We start from the raw sequence: 18,007 nt of genomic DNA, 5'->3' as shown, positions 1-18,007 counted from the left end.
AAAGCATATTCTTTACTCAAATGACTTTGGAAATCTTTCTCATAGGATATCTGGCAGATTCAAGTGGTAACTTACTAGTAAAGTAGAGTAATGGAAGGCTTCAGTCTTCCCTATTTATAAGCCCAGCCTTATATTTTAAGTGGCTTCTCCAAATTTTTCTGAGAAGAGTGCATTCGTTTACCCAGTTATGCAGGCCAGTTACCCAACATAGCAGCCTCTTGACCTGGAGGGACAGACCTTTCTCAGGTTCAGTTCTAACTTGGAAAGGATGTTGTGTGCAGAGCTAAAAATATGAAGCAGGCCAAATTGAAGCAAGTGAGGCCAGATCTAAAGCTGACCAGTTTCTTCTGGAGCAATAACTGAAAAGCAGGAGTGCAAAACCTTGAAAGGTCAGAAATCACATCTCATTTTACTGTGAGACATCCACTATTTGAATAGTTTGTTAGGTATGGTAACTGACAACAGATAACAATAGAAATCTCTGTGTGGATGCACACATGGCGTGTTGGATTAGGTCCACTGGCCAGGGCTGTCACTTTTCCCCACACAAAAATAGGAATGTCCTACTATATTTTAAATTAGATGCTACATATGCTTCCTACCAGATTCCTAACTCTGTCAGCCTTTGAGAAGATGTTAAGTGATTTCTGCTATTACAGGTTTTGAAGCCTGGCATGTCCAACTATTCCAGTCCAAATTAAACAAAGATGGGTTAGAAGGCAAAAAAGAGTGCATTCTCACTGGACAGATGGGACATCAGAGGTACTGACATACTGCAATTGACTGACATGCTGCAACTGTCAATACAGGGTATTTTTATTACATTTAACCACTTTTCAAGAAACCTGTGCCAGCTCCTAATTGGTTGAAATCTTTCCAGCTAGGATCCATGTTTTGTGTGGCTCAAGATTACATCAGAGGTCTTTGCTGGTTGGCACTTTGTAGTGGCGGGAAATTCAATAAACTGATCATTTGAGGTGTCAGTCCATTGGATGGTCTGCCTCTGAAAGGGATGTGATCGAATGGTAGGTGATATGACAATATGCAAAAGAGTCATTTATGAGTTTAATGGGTTAGCTCTGGTTGGCACAATAGAGTTAGTCCAGTGTACATAATGGATATTTAGACATAATGACCATTTCAATAGATAGAACTGGCTTAAGGCATGGCAGCCAGAGATAGCCCCGATCTCATCAATGGGAGCAGGAAAGGGAACCAGGGCCCTCTGATATACATCCATTGACTAATTCCACCCCCTCCCCAATCTCTCAGTTCATTGTAAAAATGATTTTGGAAATGAAGGGCAAGGGTCTTGAGTGCAACCGGAGAACATTCCAGCAACAGTTTACACAAAAGGGTTTTGCAGAGCCACGATTACCATTTTATATAATTTTATACAATTCATCATTTGGGGGGTCCGATTTCACGATATCAAAGCTATTTGTGGTATGGAATTTATCTTGCAAGTAGCTACATGAAACGATACTCATCAAATACACACGTGAAGAGGCAGAAAGAGAGAAGAGCTGGCCAGCAGCTTCCTTGTCAGTTGAACAATACACCAATTTTAATGCCTATAACAAGTGCTTCAAGGTGCTGAATCTATTTGGAAATATCCTTTTAGTCCCGGGTGTCCCCTGAGCAATGTTGTTACAGATGGCCAATTCTCTCACACCAGAAGCAACTTGCAGTTTCTCAAGTCGCTCTTGACACGGAAAAAAAACCCTCACTGACTTGGAAGCCACCTTCCATCACTGGGGAAGAGAGAATCCTTGTGTGTCAGTACATAGCCAAAATTTGGGCATGTTTTTATTTGAGTAGCCATTATAATTGAGAAAGCAATGTTCTATAAGAATTAGAGGGATAGAATTGCATAGTAAGATCACCCAACCAAAAGGATTCAGCAGATTCCAAAGTACCTGAGCAAAGCCTCTTCTGTCTTTAGGAACATTGTCTGTCAGCGGTGAAGAGACTCAGGAGGAATATGAATACATCCCTGATCCTGACATGCTGATGAGGAAGCTACCCAAGAATGGGCTCAGAATAGAACAAGGTGAGAGGCCAGTGAGAAGCCAGTGTCAGAGAAGGGAGGTGTGATGGGGAGGAGTTCAATTCTTGGTTCCTAGCAAAGAATACTGGTTTGTGGGATAGAAACATATAGGTTCCCATCATGTGTATAGAACTGGTTGGAGGTATAACACAAGAGAAATCCTGGGATAATGATTCTAGGTGACTGGGGCCAGAAAATATGGGTTGTAATTGTTCTTGACAGGCCCACAGAGCTTAAAGTCCTGCTGTTAAACGCAAGGTCCATAAATGGTAAAGCAGCTGCCACCCAGGATTTAACCCTGGATGAATGTGCGAATCTGGCTTGCATCACTGAGACCTGGTTGGACGAACACCTCCATCTCAAGTGCGGTTGGTGGGGACGAGGGAGAGGGCCTTCTCAGTTGTGGCCCCTGGCTCTGGAATACCCTCCCGAGGGAGATCAGGATAGCCCCACCCTCCAAACCTTTCGCACACCATTAAAGACCCGGCTTTTCCGACAAGTCTTTGATCATGTTTAGACTGTCTTATAATACATATGAGGACTGTTGACTCTTTTTTTAGCACTTTACAATTCTAGGATCGAATGCTGCTCTTTTATCTACAGCAATTGCTGTATTTTATTGTTTTTACCAGGGCATACTGTGAATTTATGATGTTGTGTTGACTGTTTATTGCCTATGTTTTGTTCTGAACTTGTTGTATTTAGTATTTTGTATCACACCTTGAGTGTTTTGTGAGCTGCCCCGAGTCCCTCTGGGAGATGGTGGCGGGATATAAATAAAGTTTTTTTTTTATTATTATTATTATTATTATTATTATTATTATTATTATTATTATTGGAAATGCAGCCATTGTAGTCTTAAACTGTCATTATAGTAGGTTCAATATTTTGTAGCCAGAGCATGGGAAATTAGATCTTTTGGACTACAAGTCCCAGAATTCCTATACAAGAAACATCACATCTCTGTAATTATCTCTCCCCCACAACTCTTTCAGCTCAGAGTCCAGGGCCAGTACCTAAGTTGTTCATGTTCACACAGGAGGCCAGCCCTGGGTATAGCATTTCTGAAACAACTGAAATACTTCTCCTCTTGCTACAACTTTGTCTATGTACTTTTCTTTATTTACAGATCTGTTTGCCTATGGTATTGACAAATTGAAAGAACAGTGCAGATCTCCCATTAACTTCGCTTATGGACTGGCCTTCCTCTCTCTGATCATGGCAATTGCTGCCCTCATATTAGCCTTTAACAGATGTAAGTTGCGTTTTGTAGCATGGAACCATGAACTTTTCCCCACCAACGTTATAGAATGGAGGCTATCATCTGCCAATCGTTCGAGTTGCTCCTACAGAATTCTGTGACATGTAGTTCAGGGCAGAGCCTTTGGAATTATCAGCTAGAGAGTCCCCGGCTTCTCTAAACTACATTTTCCAGAATTCTGCAGGAGCAGGTCGGACAATTGTAGGGAAGTGACTCCAAAGGGAAACAGGGTTCAAGAGGGCAAACCTAAAGACACCAGGAGGGTGAGGAGAGATTATTATTATATCTGCATCAGTGCATTAGCACTCATAAGAATTGGCAAAATGCTTATGAGGTACAGCGCATCTCAGAGGGTCACTGAGAAAATAATTAAAAGAAAACTTCCAGAGAATGTTCTGCACCTTTTGTGGATCCCTTCAATATGCTTTAACCAAACCTTTCTGGATGCTATGAGACCATTTCCCAGGACTAATGACTCCACGTGAGGACTCTTCTTAAGGTACCAGGATTTTTAATCCTTTACTTTGGATTAAGCAGCTGCTCGGAAGGGCTCTCAAACCACTACACCATGCTGGCTTTCTGCTATATGGGATGTGTGTGCATGTGCCTTCAAGTTGACTTATAGTGACCCCATGAATTATTTCATTTTTTAAGGCAAGGAATAGTCAGTGGTGGTTTTGCTCATTCCTTCCTCTAAAACATAGCCTACAGCAGCTGGCAGTCATTGGCCATCTGCCATCCAAATACTAGCCAGGGCTAAACCTGCTTAGCTTCTAAGATCAGACAGGCTCTGGTAACTTTAGAGCAGGGGTCCCCAAACTTTTTAAACAGGGGGCCAGTTCACGATCCTTCAGACTGTTGGAGGGCCGGACTATAGTTGGCTACCAAGCAATAATTAATAATAATAATAATAATAATGAAAAAGAGGGTTGGAAGAGACCCCTTGGGCCTTTTAGTCCAACCCTCTTCTGCCTTTCTGCACCAAAAGGCACAAGCAAAGCACCCCTGAAAGATGGCCACCCAGCCTCAATGTTAATAATAATAATAATAATAATAATAATAATAATAATAATAATAATAATAAATAAAATAATAATAATAAAGAGGGTTGGAAGAGACCCCTTGGGTCATTTAGCCCAACCCCCTTCTACCCTTGTGCTGTGGGGGCCGAATAAATGGCTTCAATGGGCCGCATCCGGCCCCCGGGCCTTAGTTTGGGGACCCCTGCTTTAGAGTATTTTAGCAGGACCATATGAGATGTAAGATCCTTGGGGAAAGAGAAACCTGGCCCTCAGTGATGACCTGTAGATGTTTTTGCACTGCAGTTCTCAGAATCCACCAACCAGCACAGCCTCTGAGATTTTTATTTTGAAAAGTTCGTTTCACAGTGCCATGTGGATATGCCAGAAGATCATGTATGTTCATTTTCTGAGCAGACATCTGTGGTAGTATCTGACCAAAGTTTCTGTAAAAGTTGCAGCATTTAAGATATATCATTTGTTCTAGGCTGGATTATTTCAAGGCTTGATGTTTTGCAGGTTTTCCATCATGCCCCCATGAATGGATCATGTTTCAGGAGAAATGCTACTATTATGACCAAAACCAAGACACTTGGACAAATGCCAGGGGCACCTGCCATGACCTGGGTGCAGACTTAGTAGTGATTGGCAGTGAGGAGGAACAGGTGAGCTTTCTCTGTGTGTCTCCTGTAGTAAATGGAACAAATACCAGAGGACAACTATGTTCTCTTGAGTATGTCAGCTACTAAAATCCATTTAATAAATACATTTATTAAAGGTTATTCCATGCTTTTCAGAGAAGTAGATTAGATTCTCCTTCAAGAGTTTGCTAGCAGATATTGTCAAGGAAAACATATTTCTATTACAGTAGAGTTTCACTTATCCAACATTCACTTATCTAACGTTCTGGATTATCCAACGCATTTTTGTAGTCAGTGTTTTCAACACATTGTGATATTTTGGTGCTAAATTCGTAAATACAATAATTACTACGTAGCATTACGACATATTGAACTACTTTTTCTGTCAAATTTGTTGTATAACATGATGTTTTGGTGCTTAATTTGTAAAATCATAACCTAATTTGATGTTTAATAGGCTTCTCCTTAATCTCTCCTTATTATCCAACATATTCGCTTATCCAATGTTCTGCCAGTCCGTTTATGTTGGATAAGTGAGACTCGACTGTATTTGCTATTTCTGCTATTCTTCCTCCTGGCAACAAATAGAGCAGCAGTATTTTTGCAAGTTGTGTCATTAGTTTTGTGGAAATTTGAAGTTTTAGGTCCTTCTTTCCTTTCATTTGAGAGCATTACTTTGAAAAGGTTTGTGTTTTATGTTGTTCGTGCAGAATAAAGGACTCCTTTGTCCTACAAATGTTATTTGTGAATTTTCCACCAGACGTAGGATGAATAAACACCTGCAAAATAATTTGTCCTTACCCCAATCCCAGTTTGGTTGGGGCATACACACACACACACACACACACACACACACACAACACTTTTATGAAAAGGGAAAAAAAAACTTTTTCTTTACACATGTGCCTAGCATTCAGAGTAGGGAATCGGAGTGGAATTGGGATGGTGGTGATTGGAGGATGGGGCAGATTGGTGGGTAGTTAACTAGGTTTGGGAAGCATGGTGCTGCCATTTTTTACATTTAGTAAAATGTCAAAACTTAGGGTTTCTCAAATGGAAGTGTCCCTTTATGAGCTAGCATTCAGTGTATGTATGAATGGGAGATGGGTAAAGTCCATGGTAAGTCCCAGGGGGGTTTACCTTGGCATTCATGTCCCACAAGCATGTTAGACTTCATCCCACTAAACATGTCAAGTGTATGGAAGAGTAGATTACCATACAGCTTAGGCATACTTTGTTTTGAAATTGAATGGATGGTTTTCCTACCTCCATCACACACTAGCAAACTATCTGTTTTATTCAGGAATTCTCAATTGATTTGCCATCACGTTGTAGAGAGTTGTTCCTGCCCATTGTCCCGCCCCTGTTTTCTTTGTGAAAAGAAACACTTCCTCTCCTGGATTATGATTTTTGTTCTTCGGTTATAAATGTAATTTCCTAATTGGTTTATTAAACTGCAAAAACTTTGTCTATGAAGGAGGGACATTCTGCTATAGCACATTTTGCTCTAGTTTCTCAGTGACAGAATATCTTGTAGAGTCTCCACCAATTTAACATAGTTTGTGGGCACAAAAATGAAAGCTGTTGAACTCAACAGGGACGAAGCTATTTCGACTAGGACTGTGGATAAGACGGTCCATGCTTGGTGAGCTTCTGCTAAACCAGATCAGCCAGGACAGAGAACAAACATTCCAGGTTGAAGGCAAACTACAGAGGTTTAATAACAGTTTGGCCAAAAGGGATGCAAGTCACAGCCAACACTCAAAATATACAAGCATAGATCCATAGAAAAAGATAAGACATTTTATACATGTCTGATAGCTATTCAGACTTCCTGCACCTCCTGATTGGCTGAGAAATAGGCTAGCTAGGATCCATGCAGGGATTGGCCGTAGGTTTCTCTGACATCGCAAATACTCACATGGTGGGAGGAATAATAGTTGACTATTGGTAGGTTTAAAGGTTCGATCTGTTGCAGAGACACCCCTGTGAAGTGTGTAAAACTGAAGGAGATGATGACGTGGGTATGCAGATGATTTCTTGATTGATTTAAGTGTCTGTGAAGACAAAGGTACAAGATCCAGAGAATAAAAGATTATAATCCTGGGTGGACAGAGGCTTGGTTTCCCTTTCAAAAGACTAATGTATTTATATTTTGTTTTAGCCTTTTATTCCGTGAGATCATAAGCCTTCAGTCATAGTTAAACAGGTAAACAGTGTCAACACAATCCTGGCTATAAAGGGATTATCTGTCTCACATACACACACAAAGGAACTGATGTTATCTGATCTGGAAGACTGCTGGAGGGACCTTCTTAATTATTGAGCCATCTCGATTCTCAGGAGCTTATGTAAATAGGGGCACTGGGAGAAGCAGATGCCTTCATAATACATTCAAAACAGTTTTATACATTTAGGAATTGACACAGTATACAGTAAATACAAGTTACACAAGAAATATAATTTTATACATTTATTAAAGGGTTTAGATACAATATAGTTTGGGGTACAGTTTCAGCCTTGTCTCTCTCCTGATGTGGCTATGTTAGACAACAAACAGAAGTGTTGGATCTCTTGCATGAGAAACTCCTCTTCTGTTTCCAGAAATACCCCCCCCCCCCGCCACAAGTTTACATGGCTCTTAGGTCTTATCTACACTGCAGATTGAATTACATTATTTAGCCAGTGTAGATCCACATAATACAGTTTAATTGCATTGAACATGAATATATGAGTCTATGCTGACTATGAGCCCCTGATGGTGCAGCGTATTAAAGCGCTGAGCTGCTGAACTTGTGGACCGAAAGGTCGCAGGTTCGAATCTGGGGAGCGGAGTGAGCACTTGCTGTTAGTTCCAGCTTCTACCAACCTAGCAGTTCGAAAACATACAAATGTGAGTAGATCAATAGGTACCGCTCCGGCAGGAAGGTAACGGCGCTCCATGCAGTCATTTATTTATTATTTATTTACAGTATTTATATTCCGCCCTTCTCACCCTGAAGGGGACTCAGGGCAGATCACATTACACATATAAGGCAAACATTCAATGCCTTAACATAGAACAAAGACAAGACAAACATGGGGCTCCGAGCTGGCCTCGAACTCATGACCTCTTGGTCAGAGTGATTTGTTGCAGCTGGTTGCTCAACAGCCTGCGCCACATGACCTTGGAGATGTCTACAGACAACACCGGCTCTTCGGCTTAGAAATGGAGATGAGCACCAACCCCTAGAGTCAGACACGACTGGACTTAATGTCAGGGGAAAAACTTTACCTAATCTTACCTACGCTGGCTCTATAATGCAGTTCAATCTGTATTATAATGGCAGTGATGATGGGGCCATAGTATTCAGAACAACATAAACTCAGCAAAAGAGTAACATACAGGATTTCAGCTAAATGCAGTTGCATAGGATGATCTGATTAAAATATTATTTCAAGGGTCCCAAAATAACAACCATACAGATGTGTTTCTGGCCAAGAGCAACACACACATTTCTGTGTCTAGACTGGAAGTTATAAATCTTAATCCAATTGCTAAAGCAGACTCATACCATTAGTTGCTTAGATGTAAATTATGTTTTCTTTTGATATTGATGTATCTGTATTTATTGTCCCGAGTCCCTTTTGGGAGATGGTGGCAGGGTAGAAATAAAGTTGTTGTTGTTGTTGTTGTTGTTGTTTGCTTAAATGCTGACTTATGCAGTTAATTTATTGGGTCTCCCCTAGGCAACTACTGCAGATTGGATTTAATTCCCTGTTAGACTATACTTCTTAGTCCTTGGGCATGATGGGTATGACTGCAGGGATTTGCAGCCCAGTAACATCTGGAAGGGAACACACTTCCCATCCCTGTTCTAGAATGAAACAATGGCCGCAGTCTAATTTCTAGTGCCAGCTACAGCAATCCACTTATATTTATGTAAGTGTGAAGTTACCACACTTCTTTTAATTGGGATTAGCAATTGTGCTTAATTCTTTGTCTTCTCTATGGTGTTTTTGACTCAATTCAGCTGAATCACATATGCATGAGAAGTAGTGGACAAACTGAAAGGAATAGACAGTTTCTCAGATTTTGGGTCCTTCATCCAGGGGCCCTATTCCAGCCAAAAGCAATTGCTTAAAAGCCCTCTCAGACTCAGCAGCAGCACACTTTTTGGGGCAACCTTTTCTTGCCACCCCATCTTTCTCCAAGGGATGCCCTCAACACGACATCTGAAAAAAGTCTGTTCACATTGTGAGTTATTGAAACTTTTTAGCTTCATAGGCTATGAACATGTAGCAGCAGGCAAGGAGCCATTCTCTTTTCCTGTCTTCTTTTCTTAGGATTTTCTCATTTATAATATCCCTCAAAAAGGCACATACTGGATTGGATATAGAGACACTGAGGGCAAAAAACCCGGGATGGATGGATCTGTTTCTCCTAACAGGTGAGTAACTGTTTTGAACAGACTTCCATATAATCTGTCACAATGCAGTTCACCAAATTACTTTACAGATTTGAGTTGGTAAATAATGCAATATATTGATATAACCTTTCTTTTCCAACTTACTTTTAGGAATGGATTGCAATGGAATTTGGGAAGGGTGAAAACGGTGGGGTAGAAATGTTGTAAATAAAAATAAAATGTTGCTATTGTTTTTATATCATATCTTTTAATGTATTTTAATGTTTTTGTTTCTAAAAATTATTTAATTATCTTTAAAAATAACCTTTGTATATTATTATGACTATTTGTATATATTATTTATCTGTTCTGGTTTTGATGTTATGTAACCATCCTGGGAGGAAGAAAAAAAGGTAAAAAGGTGGGATATACATAACTATTTACACACATACACATAGAGATCATAAAATACCAAGTCAAACATCCAAATGAACTTATATATGCAGTTTATATCATGCATCTTTTTGGCCAGGGACTACTTGACCAGGGACCACTCTCCAACATCAGTACCAAAAGGGTTACAAATCAGTTTTTTGTCAACTTTAGATTCAGTTGGTTATTTGGACTGCTCCACGGACCACAGGTTGGGAACCATTGATTTCCTAGGTTAAGACATTAATCTGACACTAAGAAATCTACAAAATCTGTCCCTTTAGTACATGCATAAGGGCAGAGTTACAAATTCATAGGTGTCCCCATATTTTATTTGAAAAAAGTTGGATTTTTTGCTACTATAATTCATAAAAAATAAACTAGAATGTCATAACTTCATAACAGATAAAATATGATATGAATTCTTTTGGATTAATATTTAAGCACACAATTGTGGATTTGAAAGGTGTATTGCAATCAAAACACACAATCATTTAAAATATTTTGTAGAATACACATATCAATATTAAAACATATTTCCATAAAAATGCACATTAAAATGCACACACAAAAATTAGACATAAAGTGGAAGTTTAAAATTAATCATTAAAATTATCTGGTATTTTAAAACATAACATATGGAAGCCATGTTTATTCATTTATTATATGTATTTAATATCCTGCTTTCTCTCTCTCAAAGGAGAGAAACAATTAATGCACACACCTCCAAAAACCCAGAATATGGCTACTGTGTAGTGGTGACCTTTAGGTCCCATATGTGTAGTGTGACTTAGTCATGTGAATTTGAGTCAGAGACTGGAAGGGGCAAATGAGAAATGTTGTTTCTTCATGGAAAGAAGGACTGAGTGATATTCTCCTAGCAACAGTGATTTCTGATACTACGTGCTTCTGAGTGTTTTTTTAAATCATTTTTTTCTAAAAAATAATTATTTTTCCCATTTTTTTCTAAAGAAATGGGGTTTCCTCAAATAACCACGGTGAAGGAAACTGCTCTGCCTTCAAAGAATCCATGTACCGACGGAGCAAGGAGCCTTGCAGTTCTGACTATATGTTCATTTGTGAAAAGCGCATGCAGCTTGCTTGTGTCAGGCACCTCCTTCATAGTTCCTTCAACTGAAATTGTGAGTTTTTTTTCTCAAGGAGACTAAAAAGAACAGCAGGAAGATAAAGAATATAATAAAAATTCAAAAGGCCTGGAAGTGCATTTACAGTGTTCCCTCGCTTATTGCGGGGTTACGTTCCAGCCCGCCCACGAAAAGTGAAAAACCGTGAAATAGCGGCACAGTTTTTTTAAAAATTACTTATTTTATCAGTAACAATATACAGTACACCGGCAGAGAAGAAGAATGGAAGCAAAATGACCAATTTTTATTTCAAACCCTTCCTTCCCTACCCTCCTCCTCCCTTTCTTCCTCCCTTTCCCCCCTCTCCCCTTTCCAAAACCAAAACTAGAAATATCTTAATAAAAATATTTTTTTTTAAATTCAATTTTTTGGGGAAAAAAATACAGTATACACTGTAGATTATTTTAAGTCTTTGTAAACTCTCCTCAGGTTCCTCCGATGAAGGCGTTGGCGTCACTGATGTCTTTGTGCAAGTTATACAGTAACAGTAAACATAGTTATGCTTCTTTGCCTGGGTTAGCAATATCATTTCAAACCCTTCCCTTCTCTCCCTCCTTCCTTTCTTTCTCCCTCTCCCCCCTCCCCCCTTCCAAAACCAAAACTTTAAAAATCTTGATAAAAATATTTTTAAAATATTAAAAAATATTTCTTGAAAAAACCCAATAACAGTATACAGTACAGTACTGTAGACTATTTCAATTCTTTACAAATCCTCCCCAGGTTCCTCTGATGAAGGCGTTGGCATCACAGATGTCTTCGTGTGAATTATAAACATAGTTATAGGGAGTTGCTGGCGCTGCTTCTTTGCCTGGGTTAGCATGGTTTTGTACGCTGACATGCAGCTGTCAATGGAATTCCTGAACTGCAACGAATGAACCATATTTGTATCCCATTCTTCAGCAAGTTGCTGAAGTTCTTGAGCCTTTTTCAGCAAGGTTGCAAGACGTTCAAGCTTTAAGCCAACCTCCTCCTCTTCCTCAGCCCATTGTTCTTCTTCATCCTCCTCTTCTTCACTTGCTGACTTGACCAGCTCCTCCAGGTCTTCGTCTGTCAATGGTTGACCGTGCACATCAAGCAGATCATTCACATCTTTGGCAGTCATATCACTAAAACTCTCTCCACCCAGTATTTTTGCCAGCCTCACAGCTTTATTGACTTCAGAATGATGGATTTCATCCAGAGAGAGTCCCTTGTGATCATGCGCCACTTCCAGCCACAATTTTTTCCAGCACGCATTTAAAGTCTCAGTTTTCATCTCAGTTATGGCCTTCTGAATATTTTTCAGGCATGATGCAATCATGTGGTCATGCCAGTACATCTTTAGTGAGACGTCTTCCTGTATGTCCATAGCTTCAATGAGGTTTTGCAGGGAATTGCTTGTGTAAAGCACCTTAAAAGTGCGAATAATGCCTTGATCCATTGGTTGAATGAGGGATGTGGTGTTTGGTGGCAAGAATTCAACCTGGATCCCATCATGTGTTATGTCAATAGCATGGCCTCCTGCATTGTCTATCAACAGAAGAATTTCGAACTCAAGACCTTTCTGTGCCAGATAAACCTTAACCTGATGAAACCAGTCCTTTGTGAGGATTTTCATTATCCATGCCTTGGGGTCATGCATCCAATGCAAAGGCAACACATTATTATTTTTGTTCTTTATGGCTCTCGGGTTTTTGGACTTATAAATAAGCCCTGGCTTTATCATAAATTCTTGTAGCATTTCCATACATGATCAAAGTGACTCGATCTTTTTGAGCCTTAAAACCAGGGGCTTTGGCTTCCTCCTTCATTACAAAAGTGCGAGATGGCATCCTCTTCCAAAATAACCCCATTTCATCCATATTAAAAAAACTTGTTCTGGTAGATAGCCCCTTCTTTTATTATGTCCTTGAATGTGTTACTCACGTACTCCTCGGCAGCTGATGTATCTGCGGAGGCAGCCTCTCCATGCAGAGAAATGCTCTTAAGTCCATAGCGCTTCTGACATTTATGAAACCAGCCCTTGCTGGCAGCGAATCCTGATGTGGTGGGAAAACCAGTTGATGTGGATGGTCCTGCCTCATTCTCCCCGTTGTCGTCCTCCTTTTCTTGGGACCTTCATGTTCTCTGCCATGCGGTCGTAAAGTTGCTTTCCCTTAGTCCTTATGGTGTTTGTATCCAAAGGAATATTTTTCTTACGACAGTCATTAATCCACAAGGCTATTGCAGATTCCATCTTTACAATCAACTTATTGCGAAGAGTAATCACCCATTTCGCAGTCTTTTTGAAAGACACTGTTGCCGTAGACCGGATATTCTTCTCTTCCTTCTTAATATAACAAACCGTTGATTCATTAATCCCATAATGGCAGCCAACTGTAGCATACAGTTTACACTTAGGCTTGCTGCCACAAACCATTGCCAGACGTTTGGGTGACATCATAGGGCACACAATAGCACACACAGCACCGAAGACAGCTCACAAAGCATCGAAGATGGCTCACACAACACCAGAGACAGAAATGGAGGAGCGGAAATGGAAGAGCAGAGGGGAAGCTGCGCGCGCTCACACCGCCAAAACTCGCGAGATAGCGAAAATCCTGCGATATTTGGAAACAGTATTTTTAATGGATATTTTTGAAAAACAACAAAACAGTGAATCCGCAATACACAAACTGCAAAGTGGTGAGGGAACACTGTATCTCCATCCTGAACGTGAATAGCTTAAAGAGTTCCTCCAAAGTTTTCTCTAGATCTGTGATACCGTTATTGTTGTTAATGTGCAGTCAAGTTGACTTTGACTTATGGGGACCTTGTGAATGAGAAATCACCATGAAGTCCTTCTATCAACAGGCCTGTTCAGATCTTATAGAATTTATGAATGTAGATTCCATCTGTGTTGTGGCCTTTGTCTTTTACCATTGCCTTTTGCCATTTACTCTATCACCATCATCATCATCATCATCATCATCATCATCATCACTATCATGTTTATTTATACACTGCTTTTTGTCTCATTTCAAGGGAGTCATGTCATTTCATAATGTGGCCAAAGTATGTATCCTGTTTTAGAACTGGGTGGATTTGGAGTTTATCACACAAAGCCGGCACATTGTGATTATACCAGTACAACAGTGTCATTGCCTTGGTCTTATATGATGTTGCTCATTTCTCACTGCTTTCCTGATAGGAAACAGCCTGAAAATAATTTCTTTTATAAATACAAATAATCCATTAATGACCTCCTTTTGTAAAAGAAATGCCTTCCAATGGTCTCCTACCAGGAGCCTGGTGGGAAAGTCTAAAGTAAAGATGCTGTTGTGCTGTCATAATGGCAATTTGCCTCTTAATGTGATAAACTCCATTACTTGGTGCTGAATGTTGTCACATGTTACTGCTGTACGATAAGCTTTAATAGTGGTAAGCCCCCGGTGGTGCAGTGGGTTAACCCTTGTGCTGGCAGGATTGATGAGTTGAAGGTTGGGTTGGTGACCTGAAGGTTACTGGTTCGAATCCAACCTGGGGAGAGCGCGGATGACCTCCCTCTGTCAGCTCCAACTCCATGCGCAGACATGACAGAAACCTCCCACAAGGATGATAAAAACATCAAAACATCCGGGCGTCCCCTGGACAACGTCCTTGCAGACAGCCAATTCTCTCACACCGAAGCAATTTGCAGTTTCTCAAGTCACTCCTGACAAGAAAAAAGTGGCAAGTTATGAGCATGCCAGTCTTTTTGCTAATGGAGTCCAGCATCCACTCAAAACCAATGGTAGAAATGGGTCACAAAACAAAAATATTTACCCAGAGTATCCCATAGCCAACAAATCAGTTCTCTGTGGCTGGATAAACAGAGCCTCTGGGATTACCGGTAGGTGCAGTCACTCAAGGTAGGGCTGATGAAAGATGGATTCTCAGGGGTTACACAGTGCAGACGTGAACAAAGAAAAGTGAACCATGCACGTGTGACCCATCATCCTTAGATATGAGAATATACTAACTGAGCCAAGGTATAAAAATCTGAGCAAAAGTATAGAAAACCTTCTCTTTAAATATAGTTAAATCATTTTAATGCATATATTTCTGTATTTATTTATTTCTTTACAGCATTTATATTCCGCCCTTCTCACCCCAAAGGGGACTCAGGGCGGATCACATTACACATATAGGCAAACATTCAATGCCTTTTTAACATAGGACAAAGACAAACAACATAGCTCCGAGCGGGCCTCGAACTCATGACCTCTTGGTCAGAGTGATTGATTGCAGTTAATTGCAGCTGGTTTGCTCTCCCGTCTGCGCCACAGCCCCGGGCTTCTTTAACTTTCAATATTAGTCATCCCAAGTCTTTGATATTTTTATCAAGTAATATGCTGTCATCTGCTTATCTTAAATTGTTGATTCTTCCTCTCCCAGTTCTCACATTTCCTTCCTCTGACTGTATTCCTGCTTTCCACATTATATGTTCTGCTATAAATTAAACAGATAAAATACAGACTTGTTTTGACCTTCTTGCGAAATGAAAACTATTGTCCCTCCATTTTCTAACCCAACAATAACTTTTTATTTGATTTGTAGGTTTCTCTTCAAGAGAATTAAATGTCATGGCACCACATTTCTTTCAGAATGATCCACCATTTTTTGTGATCTACACAATCAAAAGCCTTGCTATAATAAATAAAGTATAAGTTGCTTTTTTCTGAAATTATTTGTCATGTTCCAGTAGTTTATGTTTGATATTCAAAAAATGAGACTAGATTTGAGTCTAATATTTGCTTTGGGATTATGGAGGATTCTCAAAACGTGTCAGAGAAATGCTTTATAACTTTGCATCTCCAATATTTGTAGAAAACATCTGCAAATCTGAGTGCCAGTGAATTAATTTTAGGAAGATTTGTATTGTCATTGCCCAAGCCATTTCCCTACTCCAGTGATCAACCTGGGCTTGGGCAGCATTGCATAGCAAGGTGATTGTCTGGCCACTGCAGTTTGAAGTTGGCTTTGAACGGTATTAAATCATCACTGTAGATATGTCCTGAGAAGTATTATTATATAATGGAGAGCTACCAGATTTTGTGGGATTACAATGTCTGCTACCTTTCATCACAGGCAGTATTAGCTAGGACTGATATGACTTGTAATATTTAGAAGGCCAAACATTAACTTCACGCCTATCATATATGTTTGTACGTAATTATAATTTAGTTACATGAAAACAAGTGTAACTATTGCAGTTCAAGCTCATTTGGACCATCACTGAAAATATTCTTTCCTGAACCTGTTTTCTGTTTTTCATAGATGTGTCATTTCATAGATACAGTTAATACAGTATACATTCACCACTTCACCACAATAGAGCTTTCTGCCCTTTTGAAGTACTTTGAGGACAGTCCCTGCCAAGCACCATCACATGCCCCATTTACCCTCCAAGTGCAGAGGAAGCCTTGCAAGACACTTCCTTGGTAACAATGGAGAGGTAAGTGAGCTTGGGATAGCTCCAACCAGTAGTTCCCAAACTTTGATCCTCATGGTGTTTTGGACTTTAGCTCCCAAAATTTCTAACAGCTGGTAAGCTGGCTGAGATTTCTGGGAGTTGAAGTCCAATATAACTGGAGGACCAAAGGCTGGGAACCACTGGTGCCGATGGGGCTACGTCCATTTTTGGGCTCTTTCCCCTTTGTGATGGGGAAAAGGACAAAACGGCAACACAGCAACACATGTTGCCGCCCTTTCTTTTATCTGATGGGGACAGGGTGCCATGTCCCACCCCTCACATGTGATAGGGAGAGGAGGGAGGGTGCATGTGGACCCCATGCGCCTGCTGTTTGCCTGCAACTGCTGCCAAAACGGTATGCCCCTCTCCCCCTAACATGTGAAAAGTCTTCAATGTGCAGGACCTCTTCACACTGGAGACCAATTCAAACATTCAAAGAATGTTTGAATTGGTCTGCTTGGTATAGCACAGCAAAGTATATCCAAAGAAGAATCTGACAGAGAGAGCACGTTGTTCCAATAATTCCAACATTGAGCAAGTTCATTGACTCCTACTGATTTCTAGGCCCTGCTCCAAGTGCTGGGCTTAGCATTCTGGCAGAAGAAGATTGGAATAGATTTCCTAAATTTGTTCATATAAATATCTATAAGTAAATAAATAAAGCACATCATCCCATCAGAAACTCATAGTCCATATTAAGGAATTAAATCAGGCTCAGTGTTTTTGGGAAGATGGTCTGAGCAGGTGGAGGGGCACCATGCCCAATACTTTTGAATGGAGGCATCTGCACTTGAGGTGAGGCTACCCCTCCTTCTCCATAAATGAGGTTTGACTTTTAGTTCCTTAGTAAATCTGCTTTGAGACTGCTTCAGTGAATAGGTGGTTGGGTACATTAGATAAGTCCTTAGTGTGAGTTGATGCAATTCAAAGAATCGATGATAGACTATAAATTTCTATACACTTTAGATCCAAGCTATCTGGCAGGCAGTTTTCTGGAATCCATGGACCTGGGAAATAGGCCTGAGAGATGGCAAACCTAATGTGACCATAAATAATTCAGAAGAACTCAATAGCCATAGTATACTTTGTTTATTGAACTGAGAGCGAAATAGGAATCAGGAAGTAAAACTGCAACACAGGGTAATTTTTAAAAGAACAGCCCATCACAGTTCTTGGCACCAAAACTCAACAGCAATTTTGTATTACATCCTCAGATGAAGCTAGAGGAGGCAATGGAAGAAAATCCCTCAGCCCACTCTTCCCACAAGCTGGTAAAATATAATCTGCCCCAACCTATTAACTTGTCTTGGCCGGTGGCTTGAACAGAAAACTCAGAAAATTCAGAAATTCATTATTGGAAGGAGTTAGTTATGTTATTGAACATGACAATCCCCACCCCTAACAAAAGAGTTATAGTTTAACATGAAATTGATTTTTAGTTTTCCAAGGGCAAGAGGCCGAAATGAATTGCAATGGCATCCTGCCTTTCAGATGAAGTCTCTCATCACCCTTCCTAGATCAGCAGCTAACCCCACTCTCACGAGTCTTAGAAAACTGAAATTTCCAGCTTCTGTTATTTGCTTCTAGACTATTATTAT

The 18,007-nt window shown here is 40.1% G+C and overlaps 1 protein-coding gene across 1 annotated transcript; it reads left to right on the top strand.

The window, feature by feature from the left end:
• Window positions 1-951: 951 nt before the first annotated feature.
• On the top strand, window positions 952-10,929 carry LOC107983887 (CD209 antigen-like protein C). The gene is made up of 5 exons (XM_062969379.1): window positions 952-2,053; window positions 3,180-3,305; window positions 4,850-4,995; window positions 9,298-9,401; window positions 10,764-10,929. The coding sequence occupies exons 1-5, from the start codon at window positions 2,008-2,010 to the stop codon at window positions 10,927-10,929; spliced, it is 588 nt and encodes a 195-aa protein (XP_062825449.1). The 5' UTR covers window positions 952-2,007.
• Window positions 10,930-18,007: the final 7,078 nt, after the last annotated feature.

This window comes from Anolis carolinensis, chromosome 2 (assembly GCF_035594765.1).
Source record: "Anolis carolinensis isolate JA03-04 chromosome 2, rAnoCar3.1.pri, whole genome shotgun sequence".
NCBI lineage: Eukaryota > Metazoa > Chordata > Lepidosauria > Squamata > Dactyloidae > Anolis > Anolis carolinensis.
Note: the sequence above shows the minus strand (reverse complement) of the source record. Positions and strands in the feature narration are given on the sequence as shown.